The 16,136-nt window shown below is 40.9% G+C and overlaps 1 protein-coding gene across 8 annotated transcripts in view; it reads right to left on the bottom strand.

Moving 5' to 3' along the window:
- gulp1a (GULP PTB domain containing engulfment adaptor 1a) overlaps window positions 1-16,136 on the bottom strand; it is a 55,664-nt gene that overhangs the window by 19,520 nt on the left and 20,008 nt on the right. For 4 of the 8 annotated variants that reach the window (XM_028024479.1, XM_028024478.1, XM_028024485.1 and 1 more), the window contains exons 2-3: window positions 13,267-13,344; window positions 1,380-1,438 (exon numbers count right to left, since the gene is read on the bottom strand). In XM_028024479.1, the coding sequence (XP_027880280.1) occupies window positions 1,380-1,438; window positions 13,267-13,316 (109 nt within the window). In that variant the 5' untranslated portion in view covers window positions 13,317-13,344. Of the gene's footprint in view, window positions 1-1,379; window positions 1,439-3,584; window positions 3,655-3,962; window positions 4,136-13,261; window positions 13,345-16,136 lie in introns of those variants that run through there. The other 4 variants (XM_028024480.1, XM_028024481.1, XM_028024482.1 and 1 more) reach the window with 4 other exon arrangements.

Below are 16,136 nucleotides of genomic sequence, written 5' to 3'. Positions count from 1 at the left end.
TCGTTAGGCGAACTTTCCCCAACCGGTTCTGACTGAACAGAGGAGCGGTACCAGAAACCTTCGAGAATAAATAAAAACAAGGCGAGGGTCCAGATTCAGCGCCGCTAATTTAACGTGAAACCACCTGAAAATCTGTTCCTCCAGAGGAAATATTCACGGACGTTATCAGGAAATCACGCAGAAGCTTTACGCTGGTTTGTTGCCGTCTGGAAGAAAGAAGTCAGATGGGAAGGACAGGAAGCAGGAAACGTGTTTTCTTAGTTCCTGTCTGTGGGTGACTTCCTGCCATGACTCAGGTCTGGAGCGGGGAGCGCCGCTTCACGCCGCCGCTTCACGCCGCCGCTTCACGTCGCCGCTTCGGTCTCAGAGCTTCTGTCCGATTCGCAGCCGTTTGAAATGAGCGTAAAGCGCAGCGGGGGCCTGAGGAGGTCGGCCTAGAGGAGTCTGGATCGGGTCGGACGAAAGGTTTTGTTTTTCCGTGTCTGACTCGTTACCTGGTGGCTGTCAAACTCCCAGCATGCATCTGTGACAAGCGGAGGAAGGAAACGGAGCCGCGTTCTGATTTCAAACGCAAATTCAAAACAGGTTCAGTTAAGATCTGTGTTCATGTTTCTATTATTCCATTTTACCTTTAAGCCCTAAAAAGGTCGACATAAAACAAGCTGGATTTTTATATCAAAGAAAATTACTGGAAAGTTGAGTGGAAGGAAAAAGTGTGGTAAACAAAGGAGCAGAAAAGACAAATGCAGCTTGGAGAGCAAAATGCAAACAATCAGATTTGCTTGAGTTCACAAGTCAATCTTTCCAAGTGCAAGTGAAGTCTCCAAGTCCATTTCAGTCTTTAAAAGGCAAATCAAAGTCAAGTCTCACATTTTCATGGAACAAGTCCAAGTCAAAGCTGAAGTCTTCATCTGGCAAATCAAGTCCTATCCTACCGAGTCTTTTCTCCGTCTCAAAGTTTCTAGCACTAAATTAAACCTTTTCTCATTAAATACGCGACATTTTTAGATCCGAGTCCAACTTCAGTCTAAAATCTTTTTTTTTCCAAGTCAGAGTTTGAAACTCCAGTCCAGATGTTCTAGTCGGGACGGACGAGTCGTTTTCTAGTTCGAGTCGTTTTGTAGTTTTGCACCAGCTGCTGGTCCGTTTTCCTGGAACCCTTCAGTGATTCGAAGCTTCTTGAAACAGAAACCGTTTTGTCACCTTGATCTGGACCGGAACCAGCGCGGCCCGCTGACCCGCCAGGAGCCGGACCGGAACCAGCGCGGCCCGCTGACCCGCCAGGAGCCGGACCGGAACCAGCGCGGCCCGCTGACCCGCCAGGAGCCGGACCGGAACCAGCGCGGCCCGCTGACCCGCCAGGAGCCGGGTCTGCTCACCTTTCTTCCTGTTGAAAGCGCGGTTCATAGTGGAAAACGAGCGTCGGCCGATCCTCCACCTGGAAAAAGCAGCAGGAGACGAGAGTCAGACTAAAATCAACAAAAAGAATCACAACAAGCGATGAGGTAAAGTTTACTCAAGGAGAAACTTCCCGGAAAAGGTTTTATTTACATTTATATGAAGGAAAGTGGAAAATTTTCATGCTACATGGTGAGAAAACAGCAGTTTCTGCTACAGAAACAGAAAATGTTCATTAAAATCAAAACGTTTCTTAGAGGAATTTACAACATTCATGACATAAACGTCAGAATTAAAACCGCAAAACTAAAAATCACCAAGTATTTATGGTTTAGTTTCTACTATAATATATTAATGCACTTAAAACAAGGTCAAACTAACTTAGTGGTAGTTTTTCAACACAATAAATGACATTGATTTAAGATAACGAACTTACAAGTAACTTTCTATCAAGAAATAGGAGTTTATTTTTAGTCAATAATTTCTTAATATTGATTAAAAAGTATCAGTTCGATTGGCAGATAAATTTACTTCCAACATGGGAAAATTTCCTTGTTGCAAATAAATGTATATTTATACTGTAGTTCTTTTAAAAAAAACAATCATTTCTTTGAAGAAACGTGAATGTGACCCCCGACCCGAGCGCCCTGCATCAGTTCCCCCGCGAGCGATCGGCGATCTGGAGAGCGACGAGGACAAACGACCGCCGTCGGCGCCGGAGTGGTCGCCGATCCACGATCAATATTCCTGAGTGACTCTCCACTTCTGTCAAAAACACACCAACCCCAGCAGGAAACACACCCAGCGGCGCTTTTCCACGACTGGCCCTGAAAAACAGGTGATTAGGGCAGGGGGGTCCAAAGTGTGGCCCGGGGGCCATTTGTGGTCCTTGGAATGATTTTGTTCATCAAAAACTGTAAAAATGTTTTGGCCAAAACATTTTCAGCTAAATTTAATTTCCAAAGCAGAAAATGTGGAAAATATTTGTTTTTTTATGCTTTGCATTTTTAGTGATGCACTGCAGAACACAAAATCTTAGCAAGTATTTGTAGCAACAGAGATTGCTCCAAAAACAGGAAGTGGACTACAGTGTACTGCATTCTGGGTAAATACAACCAAAACAAACGTGTTAGCTTAGCGCTAGCAGGAGAAATGGCTCATGGTCTGTAACCAAAGACAAATAACCACTAAAATCTGACGCCGCCATCTTGTTTCCATCTGGTGAAGAAGGAAGTTGCTCTCAGAGGTTTCTGTGTCGTTTCCTTCAGTGGTTCTTGGTGCAGCGCCCCCACAGGCCAGGAGGGGAACAGGTTGGTTTGACTCAGAGAACCACAGCAGCTGGAGGTGGAGCAGGTGATGAAGTTCTGGTTCTGGATCAAACCGGGTCTACTGGACTACCAGGTGTGAAAATGCTTTAAATCTCTAAATGGTTTTGAACTAAAAAAAATTATTTTAAGCAGATTTCAAACATTCTGACTTGAAGAATTTCAAACATTAAAAGCTTTTACGCCTTGTTTTCTTTTTGTTGGTTCGTGGAGAAATATCCAACCACGATCGTTTGGTTTTAACAAAAAAAATCATGTTTTAAGACTTTATTTCAGCTTCAGCGTCACGTTGAGATTAATTCATTTTAAAAAACTTTTGTAGCTTAAAGCGTTTGATGCAAACCAGATGTTTCAAAGCGCGAGTTTTCCCTCCTCTCCCAGATCTGCTCTGCTTTCTGTTGCTCCGCCACATGAAACGGAAACGGGAAAAGTTCAAGCAGTGTGAAAACTTCTCGCCGCCCGAAGTTTCCTGCGAAGTTTCAGCTGCAGAGCGTTCAGGGCGGGACGTCGACATTCCTGCATCGGCACAAAATCTCAGCCCAAAACTGAAACCCGCAGGTTTGAGCCGCCAGACCCGCTGCGTTCGGATCAGCTTCTCTCACGGTTTCACCGTCTTCAGGTCGAATCAAGAGGAGCATCAGAGATATCTCATCGCCGTGGAAACGTATCGGCCGCTCTCACTGACAGCAGGTTTTAATGGCTTCCTGTCTGGTGATTCAACAGAATCCCAGTGGGAGATCTGACCCCCAACACATGCACACACACACATGCACACACACACACATGCACACCCCCCCACACACGCACACACACACACACACACACAGTTAACACCGGGCTGCTAAGCTTTGGCGTGTTTACCAGCTGCAGGAGTCCGGCTTCTCAAACTGGAGAAAACACTTGAATGTTTGGATCAAAGTTCAGCAAAGTCTAAAAATTAACAGAAAACATGATAAAGAAATCCAGAAATCACATTTTCTGGAAGTGAACTGAGAAGTTTTACGTCTGGAAAACTATTTAAAAAAAGATGGAGCCGAAGCAAAGTGCTGAATGCCTTCAAGCTTACTCACTAATCTTAGCCATATGTGTTAAAAAACAAACAGATTTTTCCTTTTCTACCTACAAACTGTCAATCAGAGTCAGCCAGAGTTCCTGGGCGCTCACTCTACCAACCCGAAGCGTCTTATCAACGAAACGACGGAGAGACGGAGGAAAGCAGGCGGACGAAACGCTGCTCACCGTCCTGGAGCCGCGGCGCAGAGCAGGAAGTTCCTAACGGGTTTCAGCTGCCGACCAGATGGTGCTGCGCCGCCGAGGAGAGGATGGCGGATCTGCCTTCACACTCAGCAGCTGACATCCAGAAAGCCCACTTCCTCCGGCCAGGAGGAGCTTCAGGAAGGAGAAGGGACCGCCTTCCAGCAGGAATTTGGAGAAGAAGAAACCCTGAAATAATTCATCAGCAAAAATCCCCACAATCTGCAAACCTTACAAACATCCTAAACCGAGCAGCTACGCTTCACATGGAGAGCTCAGATTTATGGTCCGGCTGTCCAGTTCACACAGCGAGACGTTTCCCTTCTGACAGTCATGAATGACGCCCAGATTATCATTAATACTCCAAGGATAATCCAAGTTCGGATTTATACCAGCCGTGTTTACTCCGCTTCAATCCAACTCCAGTCCGTTTGCCTGGAAAGTCCAGTTTAGTTGGGAAAGTCTGAATGCTAACTGACCTCTGGTCAGCCTGCAAACAGTTGAAGTGAACTCTGGTTCGGTTCCAATGAACGCCAAGCAGGAAGTGGACTACAGCGCAGGGCGTTCTGGGTAAATACAACCAAAACAAACATGCTAGCCTAGCGCTAGCGAGAGAAATGCCTCATGGTCTTCAGCCGAAGACAAAAGAGAAATCGTCCAACTGCTGAAATCTGACGCCACTCTGTTTTTGTTTACGTTTCTTGAAGAAAGTTGAGGTAAAGACAAATAAATCATCCTAAACCAACCAGCTACACTTTAAACGGAGCGTTCAGATTTATTGTGCCAAGTCTTCGTTCACACAGGAAAATTTTACTCCAGTTTTCCTCCGATAATCTTCAATGACGTTATGATTATCAGGACGGCTCTAAGATCACACCGGCCACGCTTAATTTAATCCAACTCCAGTTCGTCTGGGGAGGCGTTATTAGCATTAGTTCAGCTAATAATGACATTAGCCTAGCACTTGGTGTTAGCTTCTGCTAAGTATAGTGTAGGTGTAGCGTTACCTTCCCCTAAATATCATGTTGGTGCAATGCTTCCCCTGTTACTGGAACTGATGCTTGTGATTGGTGCTATAGGGTTAGTGCAGCTAACGTTTTGATTAGCATTGGTCACCACTGCTGGGAAGGGTCAAAGGTCATCTCCAAACAACCGGAAGTCTTCCCAGGAATGGCAGTCCCAGCAGATTCAGCCCAACATCAGAGAAATTACCAAAATCCCAAGAGCTCCATCTCAAACTCTACAGGCATCAGTTAGCAGGTTAAAGGTTAAAGGTCATGAGTCTGAACCAGAATGGGTGCTTAGAAACAAGATGGCTGCAGGTTTCAGCATGAGGGAGTGTTTAGAACAGGGAGGTTCTGGATTTTCAGATTTATCCCAGTGTGGGTGAGGCGCGATCTAAACTGGGTGGAAGTAAAAACCATTAAGCATCTCGGGTTGATCGGGTGAAACAAGCGCGGATCCCCATCGCTCTGCAGATCGAGTTCAACACATCCTGACTCCAATTAGTTCAATCTCTTCCTGGGATGTGAGTGTTTCCCTGGAAACGAGGAGCGTCTCTGAGGATTTCCATGTAAAGTTGAAGCCCAAACATGATTAGCGCTCCTTGCTAGCAGAGGAGAAAACTTCAGAACGACCCAACCTCCTGACGGACGGCTACTGGAGAAAACCTTCTAAACTTTCCTGCTTTTGTACTTAAGAAAAAAACGTTAAAAGTTGGCAGGAAATTTGACAATAAGACAAGATAATGATGTGTTAGGGCTGGACAATAAATCAATTACAATATCAATAGACAATTCAGCTGATAGAATATTCAGTATGTAGAATATCAACTGAACTCTGATCCAGAACCGCACGGCATTCTGGGAGATGTAGGCAAAGGAAAGCATTGATCTGCTCAACCTCTCACCTAGCTAAGCTAGCTTGGTGGAATCAACTCATTCTCTGGCTCTTCAGTTGCCTAGCAACGACCAGCTGGGTAACGAGCCGTTTCAGTTCCACTCCCGCCCCCCAACTTTGGTTGCCTAGCAACAAAATGTTGCGTAACTGGCAGAGTTTAAAGTTTCACTTTTTGCCTCAAAACGTCTTAAAAATAAAAAAATAACGTCGTAGAGAGAAAACTGGAACAGGAGAGATTTAAAACAAAAACCTAATCAATAATCATCGATGTGACTGATATGAAATGCTTCTATCGTTTTTCATATCATGTATTACGGGAAGACATTATTGCCAATACTTGAAAAAGGCAAAAAAAAAACATTTTTAAAAGGTTTTATCACTGTAGTTATGGTCTGTGATTGGTTGGCGATGTCACTAATTTGTAGTTTGTAATCGGGGAAAAATTATTTACAATATAATTTTATCACAGTGAAAAATGTTAAATATGACACAAAGTATTTATCTTAATTGATTTATTGGTTGATTGATTGATATACCTCAAAGCCGTTACTAAAAATAAGTTGGAAAGCTTTATATTTTATTTTACATTATATAATGTACACTTTATATTATACATTTTTCACAGTTAGTGACATTTTATTTATTATTTATTTCATTGTTTATTTTTATTTTGTTACATTACATTTTAAGGTGTTGAGGGGATCCAATTTGGTGGCCTCAGGATCTCATCTCTGCTTTTTGCAGACGATGTGGTCCTTTTGGCTTCATCAGATCGTGATCTGCAGCTCTCGCTGGAGCGGTTCGCAGCCGAGTGTGAAGCGGCCGGGATGGGGATCAGTGCCTCCAAATCCGAGGCCATGGTCTTGAGCCGGAAAAGGGTAGAGTGCCTTCTCCGGGTCAGGGGGGGTGTCCTGCCCCAAGTGGAGGAGTTCAAGTATCTCGGGATCTTGTTCACGAATGGGGGAAGAAGGGAGCGGGAGATCGACAGGCGGATTGGCGCAGCGTCTGCTGTCAAGCGGGCGCTGTACCGGTCCGTCGTGGTGAAGAGAGAGCTGAGCCAAAAAGCGAAGCTCTCGATTTACCGGTCGATCTACGTTCCCACCCTCATCTATGGTCATGAGCTTTGGGTCATGACCGAAAGAACGAGATCGCGGATACAAGCGGCCGAAATGGGTTTTCTCCGTAGGGTGGCTGGGCTCTCCCTTAGAGATAGGGTGAGAAGCTCAGTCATCCGGGAGGGACTCAGAGTAGAGCCGCTGCTCCTTCACATCGAGAGGAGCCAGTTGAGGTGGCTTGGGCATCTGGTCAGGATGCCTCCTGGACGCCTCCCTGGTGAGGTGTTCCGGGCACGTCCCACCGGGAGGAGGCCCCGGGGAAGACCCAGAACACGCTGGAGGGACTATGTCTCTCGGCTGGCCTGGGAACGCCTCGGGATTCCCCCGGAGGAGCTAGAAGAAGGGGCCGGGGAGAGGGAAGTCTGGGCCTCCCTTCTGAAGCTGCTACCCCCGCGACCCGACCTCGGATAAGCGGAAGAAGATGGATGGATGGATGGATGGACATTTTATTTTAAATTTTAGAATATATATTTTCTTGAGTTTGTTGTTTTCATCATTTATTTTTATTTGGCTTTTTTAAATTTTAGTTTAAAATATATTTTTTATTTTGCTGAGTTTGTTCCTTATTTAAGGAAACAGAAACAGCTGGTCCACTTAGGAGAACTTAGCAGCTGAATTACACAAAAGTGACTGAAATTATTTTTTTGGATCAGTTCTGCAGCAGAAATTCTTTGCACATATTTCATAAAACAGAAACGTATCTACAGTATTTAAAGTTTACAGTAAAAATGTGCTATTTTATGTTTTATCTTCAGTAATACGACATGTTTTTGGTTTTTCCAGGAAACTGAATCAGCCCGGACCAGAAGCTTCATGCATTCGTGACACGTGTGGCCAGTAAACACGTCTCAGGTCTGCAGACATAAATACAGTTTGAGTGTGGGCCGCGCAGACGGCGTCATCATAATAACAACACGCTGCTGCGCGGCGTCCAGGCGGCTCGGAGCAGGAAATGTTTGCCTGTCAAACTCTGAGGGAAATGGAAACACAGCGGCACTGGAGCCAATCTGCTGTCACAGTTTTACACCCAGCAGGACGAATTTCAGCTGATTCCACTTCTGCTTTAATTCAAGGACACAAACACACAACTTTAAAAAAAAACTTTTAAAAAGGGAATTGTTGTTGATTAAATAACAGGAGCTGCTCTATAGAATGATATTGATTTATCCAATAAATCTCTTGATCTCAGGTGTGTGTCTGCTTTTATCAGTTTGCAACCTGTTGGATTCATTTTAAAGCTTCTTTAAAGACAAATTTGAATTTAAAAAGTGTATAATAATGTCTTGACCCTCGTGCAGTACCGCCGCGGCCTCCCTAAAGGTTGCGGCCCTCATGTTGAAGACCTCTGACCGACAATGATGTGACAAAGTGTCGCCCCCTACAGCCAATATGTGAGCTGCTGTGAAATAGCCCAAAGCATTGATGGGCACAAGAATCTGCTAATAGCAAAGCCAATGTTTTTGATTCTCTTTAATTCATCTTTGCTATCAGTTACTGGTGGATAAAAAACAAAAAAAACAATTAGCCTGGCAGTGGGTAAGTAAAGCCTGGTGGCCTGCCAGGCTTAATGTAAGCAAAGATTTGTTGCTTTGTTTTCTCTCCTGCAGAAACTCGTTTCAGGTCGTAGTAAATTACGCCCCGGGTTCTGGACTCATCAGTGGCCAATTTAATGTGTGAAAACTGGTTTTCCTGATCCCTCCACCGCTAACGGGTTGAATCCGTCCCGAATGAGACGCCGGTTACGCTCTAATAACTCGTTTACAGCCGACACATTTTCATCACTGCGGCACTTTTCCAGCTCGTTCTAAATTCTCCCAAATTAAATCCAGATGGTGATTCTTCCTCTTCCTGATGATTTAAATGTATCTGCATCATTCTGTAACATTTGTTGTTTTTACTTTGTAGCGGATTCCCCCTGAAACTTCAGTCCAAATGAGACAACGACTGAAGCCTTGGATAAAAACTCCCATTAATGGCGTCTCTTCCAAGCGTTAAACTGAGTCTTACTCTAATCTCTCTTTAGCTAATCCAAAATGCATTTCCCCATAATCCCAATAACATTACGCTACACAAGCAACAATTTTATATCAAGGATTATTTCTCAAATTTTGGAGGACTTAAGCTAGTTATCTTAGAGAAATAATGGCTACAGTGATGTGCAGCTGTTTGCTTCCTGAACAAAAACTTTGCTTCTGCTTAAATGCCATCCAAATATCTTCAAGGAGCTCCAGTAGCAGTCAGCGTTACAATAAATCTGCCTCTGACTGAAGATGGTGATGACTTGCTAACGGGTAAATATCCAGGCAGCAGAGACAATATTCCACAGTAACACGTCTGCTGATCCACCTCCTTTGCTTTAAACGTTCGTCTGGTTGGAACGATGCTGGAGTAGGGGATCCCATTATGGTCAATGTTATCCTCTGGGATTTGACGGTCATAGTTCAGGCATTGTTTGAGCTCTTATTATGCTAATCAGTTGTAAAATGAATGCCACGGTTACGCGAGTGCTGCCGTTACCAATAAATTTACACAGAAATGTCAAAACGTGCACAGAAGCATAGACACTATTTAGACAGCTTGATTTGAGAGCTAATTACCCTTTACAAAACATTTTGATTAAAAAAAGGTTGAGCAACTTCAAATACCCAAAGTAATTAAGACACATAAACAACATGTGCAAAATGATTTTTCCTGGAAAAATATAACAAATTCAGCTTTTTATCAAACTTTTTTTTTACCCCTCCAGGGTCTTTTGTGGCTCTAGTGTCCCTTATATGACAGTAGGCTGACAGGAAACAGGGAAGACATGCGGCAAATGTCGCCGGGTCCGGGAGTCGAACCCGCGCCGGCCGCGTCGAGGACTGAAGGCCTCCAAACGTGGGTCACGCTAACCGCTACGCCACCACGGCACGGCCTTGTTATCAAACATTTTGAATTAAAGTTTGAACCAAAAAGAATCTAACTCATGTGACTGAGTTCATCTTTAATGTTTCCTCCTGATCCTGCTTGATAAATTAATTCCCACTCTGCTGTAAAAGTGCCGAGTCGTTCTGTTTCTGTTATTGTGACGAGGATTTCCAGCTCAGGTTTACGTTTTAAAGAGGAAACCCAACAGAAGCTGAAAGGTTCAGACATCCTTAGAAGTCAGAGTTACATAGAAAGAGATGAAAAAGACAAATGAAAATGTCTTTTTCCTCGCTTTCTTATCGCGTTAACAACCCGCTGACTGATCTGGGGAGACGATACCATCAGGAGACGATTAATTATCAGAGGAACTGATTGTTAAATGGAGCAGGAATCACCAGAAGGCTTGTCTGCACAGACTAAGAATTCAAGAAGCTGCAGGAAACCCAGAGAAAGTAGCAAAGCTTTGATCTTATTGATTTTATTATCACTTTGCTTTTTTGTGCCTTATAAGCTTCCGTAGTTCCTTCTTTCAAAATCACCTGTGAAAAACTCTCTACGGATAGTTAACTCTTGTTAACTACCTGTCAGTAAAGACTTTTAAAATAAATATGGATGCTTTAATCACAACTTCTGAAGTGCTGTCCAAATACGGCATCACATTCCTGCAGAAAATTATAATGAGCGTATTAACCAATCACATTTATCCGTGGTAAAATCCAACCATCGATCTGAACGCTCTGAAAATTTGGAGAAACATGACCTAGATTCAAAGTGTAGAGAAATTTCAGGATGAGATAGATGAAGAAGAATTAACAGGTGAGAATGTATGGCATCGCATTCCTGCCAAAAACCAGGAAGTGAACGCTCTAACCAATCACAACAGTGCATTTATTAATCAGGAGAGCTCTGATTGTAGCCACATTTTCATTTATTCGAAATAAAGCCTCACATCTATCTCAAAATTTGGCCCAACAGAAGAAACAGGAGAGATTTTCTCTGTGAAATGGTCAGCGCTCTGCCAGCAGCAGGCGCTGCTTTGTGATGCTCTGTGGCAACTAATTCAATTTTAGTTTTATCAACATGACTCTTCTCTTAATCCAGTCTGGATTCAATCATCCGTAAATTTCTATGAACTGATCACTGAACGGGTATTTGGTTTTTTTTCTGTCTTATTTTGTTTCGTGGATCAACCAATCGCAGCCAAAACGAGACAAATCGTTCATATTTAGTGGCTGTGTACGAAATTAATAAAAAAATAAAATAAAAAAAGAATTAGGGGAAAGGTTATGTACATATTTGTCATGTTGGGTTTCCTCATCACCACAATGCATGAATATTTTTCCTTTGTGACCAACAGGCACAGAAACAAAATGAAGATTTCTTCAATCTGCATCTTCAGTCCAAGATGGCAGAAATCCTGGTGAGCCATTAAAGAAATTTATGTTCATTTGAAATGAATATAAATGTGATTTGTTTGACCTTTACAGGCAGGTTTGTTGACTACAGCTGGGCTCTGCGTGTCACCGAACATTTAAACCAGCTGGGCATCCCGTACAGATACTCAACTTCTTTACACGACACGGATCAGGATTCAGACGCCTGAGCAACACAAACATCTGGTTTTATCTTCTCCTACACGCAGTAAAAGAAGATCAACACTAGGCTGTCGCAATAAACCAATAAATCAAAATAAGCTCATTAATTTCCATTTGCATGATTTATTGTTTTTCTCTTTTTTACAAAAAACTGGATGATAAAAGTCTTCAGTTTGCTGCTTTGGTCTCAATTAAACCTGTTTTGAAGGATAATTTTATTTACATGATATTCATAATTCATTTTATTTGCTGTTTCTGTTGTATTTATTCTGTACATTTAAAATGTCTCCCAGTTCCAGTGTTAAATGTTTATTAGTAATAAATGTTTATTGATCTTTCAGAATGTGTTCTTGCATTTTATGCCATTATATTTATATTACTCTAAAATGGTCTCAAAACAACAATATTATCATTTCTCACAGTAACTTCTGGGAAAATTTATGGTTCAGTTGTGATCATGAGAGGCCTAATAAACACCTTCCTTTAACCAGCAGACAGAAAAACACACAGAGTTGGTAAAAGAAGCCGTGGGCGGCAAATTTACATTTTTTCTAAATTTAATAAAAATGTGAAAACTTAATAAATAACAAAGTACACGATCTTAAAACAAAGGAAATAGTCTGATTTTTGCAAACCATTACAAATAGGAAACATGAAAATGATCTCAGGTTCTCAGCATCGGGAGCAGGATGCAAGTCGCTACTGAGGGTTGCCGTGGTAACCCGTGCATGTAGCATGCTATATGCATATAGCTGTCAGCATACTTCAAATGTTTATCACAGCATAATAAAATAAGTTCTGCAACCAAACAGACATCAGTGAACGAGAAACGAGGAAAAAAAATAACCTGAAGTTACAAACTAATTTACAAAATTGACAGCAGTGTTGATCACGATATCCTCAACTCTCAATCAGATGTAATCCCTCTAAACGAGACAAACTAATCCAGATAAGGGATTTCCTAGAACTGTACATTTTCATAAGAACAGAAGTTATATTTAGGGCAAATGAAATACGGTCATTTCTGTCAGCAGTCGTTTTGACTGCTGGGCATTTTGTGCTGTTCCAGTAAAATCTTTCCAGCCATGTGAAATAAAAACAGATTCTAGTTTTCAAAGAGTATTGCTGTGTTTGTACAGATAAATTCAATAAATGCCACATGTGAAAATCAGATGTAGCTGCAGGTAAACTGAGGCATCAGGAGTCAAAATGGAGTTAAACATAAATCCTGATCCAGTAAAAATCACTGGACATTTGTGATTTATTTACTATAACGTTTTAATCAAAGCATTAACATTTGGTTAATAAAAGATAAATAGTTCATGCTTTTGATTTTTGGAATTTTTTTAATGTGAATTTTTAAAAATATCTCTGCATCAATATCTATGTATATAAAGACTGATACTCTACAAAAACATTGGTTGGCTTTCTTCTGTTAAATAAAATATTGATATTTGACAGCAGGAGGAATTTTCTTATCCTTCCTGCTGAAGCGTTTTTCTCCACCAGTTTGAAACCAAAGCAGAGTTTGGATCTTCTGCTGTGATATTTATCTGCAGAATAAATCCTTCAAAGAAGAAAGACGAAAAGTCGCCAACACGCATTCCTGTTTCTCCAGAGTCGATAAATAAAGCGGCTTTAAAATGTCACCACTCCCCCATCCAGACAGACTCCGTTACGCCCCCTGCTGTCCGCTGACAGAACTGCCATGTGAATCGTTCTGAACAGGAATCAGAGTTCGGTTTGATGAAGTGTTGACTGGAGATACCTTACTGTTGCTGTGGACCGCTGATGCTCAGGACTCCAGCTTGTGCTTCACTCATCGACGCGCTGAGAGACGCTCATGGCCTTCTGCGGAGACGGAAACAAAAACTTTCACACAGCTGAAAACTTTCATTTGAGTTAAAAACTTATTTCCAGTCGGTAAACAGCATAAAAGATGTCAGACGTTTAAATACGGTAAGATTACTGTCCCTTTAAGTAATCCTGGGAATCCCAGATGATGATGTCATGATGCTGTGAGCTTCTGATAGGTTAATTCATAACGTCAGAGTAAAACTCACACATCTAATGCACAATTCATCACAAGTCAAGTTCAGTTTTTCAGGTCCAATTTTCAAACACTAAAAATAACCAAAAACAAAAACTGAAATTGGGAAAACATTTTTGTTAGATGAAATAAATAAAAACAATAATTAAGGTGGAAAAACTGGAACTAATTGGAACCATTGTGTGTTGATAAAACTAAAACATACGGAAATTATACATATAATATCCGTCGTTTTTGTGTTTATGAACCTATTTAACCTTTTTGAAAAGTTTTTTATTTCATCTTTTTTTGAGTAATTATTACCAAATCAATGTTTACATAGCGACAATACTTTGACCACTTTAAATTCTGCACCTAAAGATGAACCATATAATGAAAAAACTAAAAGTATGATTAAAAACTAAACAATAGTTAACAGATAACCAATAAAAACTAACAAATACGCTAAAAACTGCCTAAAACTTTTGATCAGTAACAACTGGAACAGCAGCTCTCAGAGAGACGTAATCCCTGTGAATCAAACAAACTAATCCAGATTAGGGTTTTCCTAAAACTGTACATTTTTAGCCAACATAAAGCAGATCAAACACATTCATTTCTACCTGTTTGGTCAATTAGGAGTCATTTTGACTGCAGGGAATTTTTAACTGTTCTAGTTACATTTTTCCAGTCAGATAAAATAAAAACAGATTTCAGTTATAATAATAATAGATACATAATATAACAATAAATTCTTGCTTTCTGTCTGCAGGCCAGTTCTGATTTTTCTGAGTTATTACACTACAGCAGTAAAATCCAGACAGATTTGGTTTCACTAAACGTTGTTTCCGTCGGTAACAGATGGGCAGAACATGGAGTAAAATGCTAAAAGCATCGCGTGGCGGTCAATCAGTTTGATTGATTTTAAACACAGCGCTCATTAGAGTTTATGCCTGGCTTTCTTAATGCCACTGAATGTCGCTGGACGTCGGCCAAAGCCGATAAAAGCGTCTGTCCTGCAGAAGATGTGGGACGTCGTCTCATTTTATGGGACAAAACGTCCCAACAGGGACATTTGGTCAACATGCTGCAGAAACAGAGGTTCAAAAAACAAATGTGGAAATATTCAGGCAACATTTCAAAACAGACAGGTTTTCCACAGATGAGTAAAAAAAACCAGCAATTTAGTTACAAAAGTGACTTAAAGACATCAAAGGATGGATATTCATCAGTTTGTTTATGGTTACTATGAAAAATTTCTTATAAGAATTTGGATTTTTGACAATAAATTCCAACTAATGATGTTTGAAACCCCAAAAACTGCCTGAACGGTTGTACTTATGTTTGCAGTTTAGCTCATGTTTTGTTCCATCAGAGCATCAATAAATATTAAAACATTTCAAAATAAAATGAAATGCAGTTACTGCATAAAATAATCAGTGGTGGACATCGCTAACTGAAACGTTAGCTGTGCTAACCCCAAAGCACTAATCATAAACATTAGCATTAGTGTTATTTAAAATTTATTTAGCGGAAGCTAAATGTGCTAATCGCTGTCAAAGTTTAAAAAAGTAATAAATAAGAAACAACTCCATGACTGCAGCCCACCAGAGGCAGTAACTGTACAATAACAATACATATTAATAAATAACAATAAATACTCTTACTGTTGTGTAAAATGGACCACTAAGTAACCTCTAATTTACAACAAAGTAAAAAAAAAAACAAATTTCTCCTTTATTATTAGGAATAAATAATAAAATATAAATAATTCTGATAATCATAACTGGCCTGAAACAGGAAGAGTTCAGTTTAATGTGTCCAGAATAAAACAGATAAACTGTTAATCAAATGTTTCACTCATTTAATCCGGATAATTTTAATCTTGTTGAGGTTTCTGAGCCGTCGGTGTTTAATAAAGAAACAAACTCATTGATCAGATGTGGACAAAATAAAAAATCAAATGTATGATTTATGTTTTTACTGAGAATCCAAAAGCAAACCCGTCACTTCAGCCAATATCTGAGTGGGAAGAAAAAACCCACAGTGGAGATGAAACAGTTTGAAATAAGTTAAGACAAACTTTTCTATTTCATGAAGCCCTGCAGCGTTTCCAAGGTTTTCCTGCAAATGCCTCGCAGAGATTAATTTAAAAGTGCAGAAAAGAGTTCAGAGGAACTTTAAATGTGGAAGATTCTGCAAATTCATGCTTGGTTTGCACTCATTAATATTCTCCAAGCAAAAACAAGAAAATGCTGAGAAGCAGAACGTGACGAGACGAGGAATCAGAAATCAGAGTTCTGGCTTAAAGTTTCTGTTTTCAGCACAAACAAACCTGAGACCCGACGTGAAAACGTTTCTGCAGATGGATTTTCTTTTCCCAACAACAGAGCAGAGGGGAAAAGCAAACAACGGTCACTCCTACTGAAGCCTCCGCTTCGGTTTCATAACTCAGGAAAATGATTTGTTAGGCTCCGCTGAGAAAAATTAAATCCAATCGATTCTGATGTTTGGAAATCAAACCGAAAGCAAGAAGAGAGAAAAACAAAAACCGAATCTAAAACACAACTACTAAGCAAACACTGATCAAAAGTAAAGACAGAAACATAAATAA

This window comes from Xiphophorus couchianus, chromosome 7 (genome assembly GCF_001444195.1).
Source record: "Xiphophorus couchianus chromosome 7, X_couchianus-1.0, whole genome shotgun sequence".
Taxonomy (NCBI): Eukaryota; Metazoa; Chordata; class Actinopteri; order Cyprinodontiformes; family Poeciliidae; genus Xiphophorus; species Xiphophorus couchianus.
The sequence above is the reverse complement of the archived record's forward strand: the minus strand, read 5'-3'. Positions and strand labels throughout refer to the sequence as shown.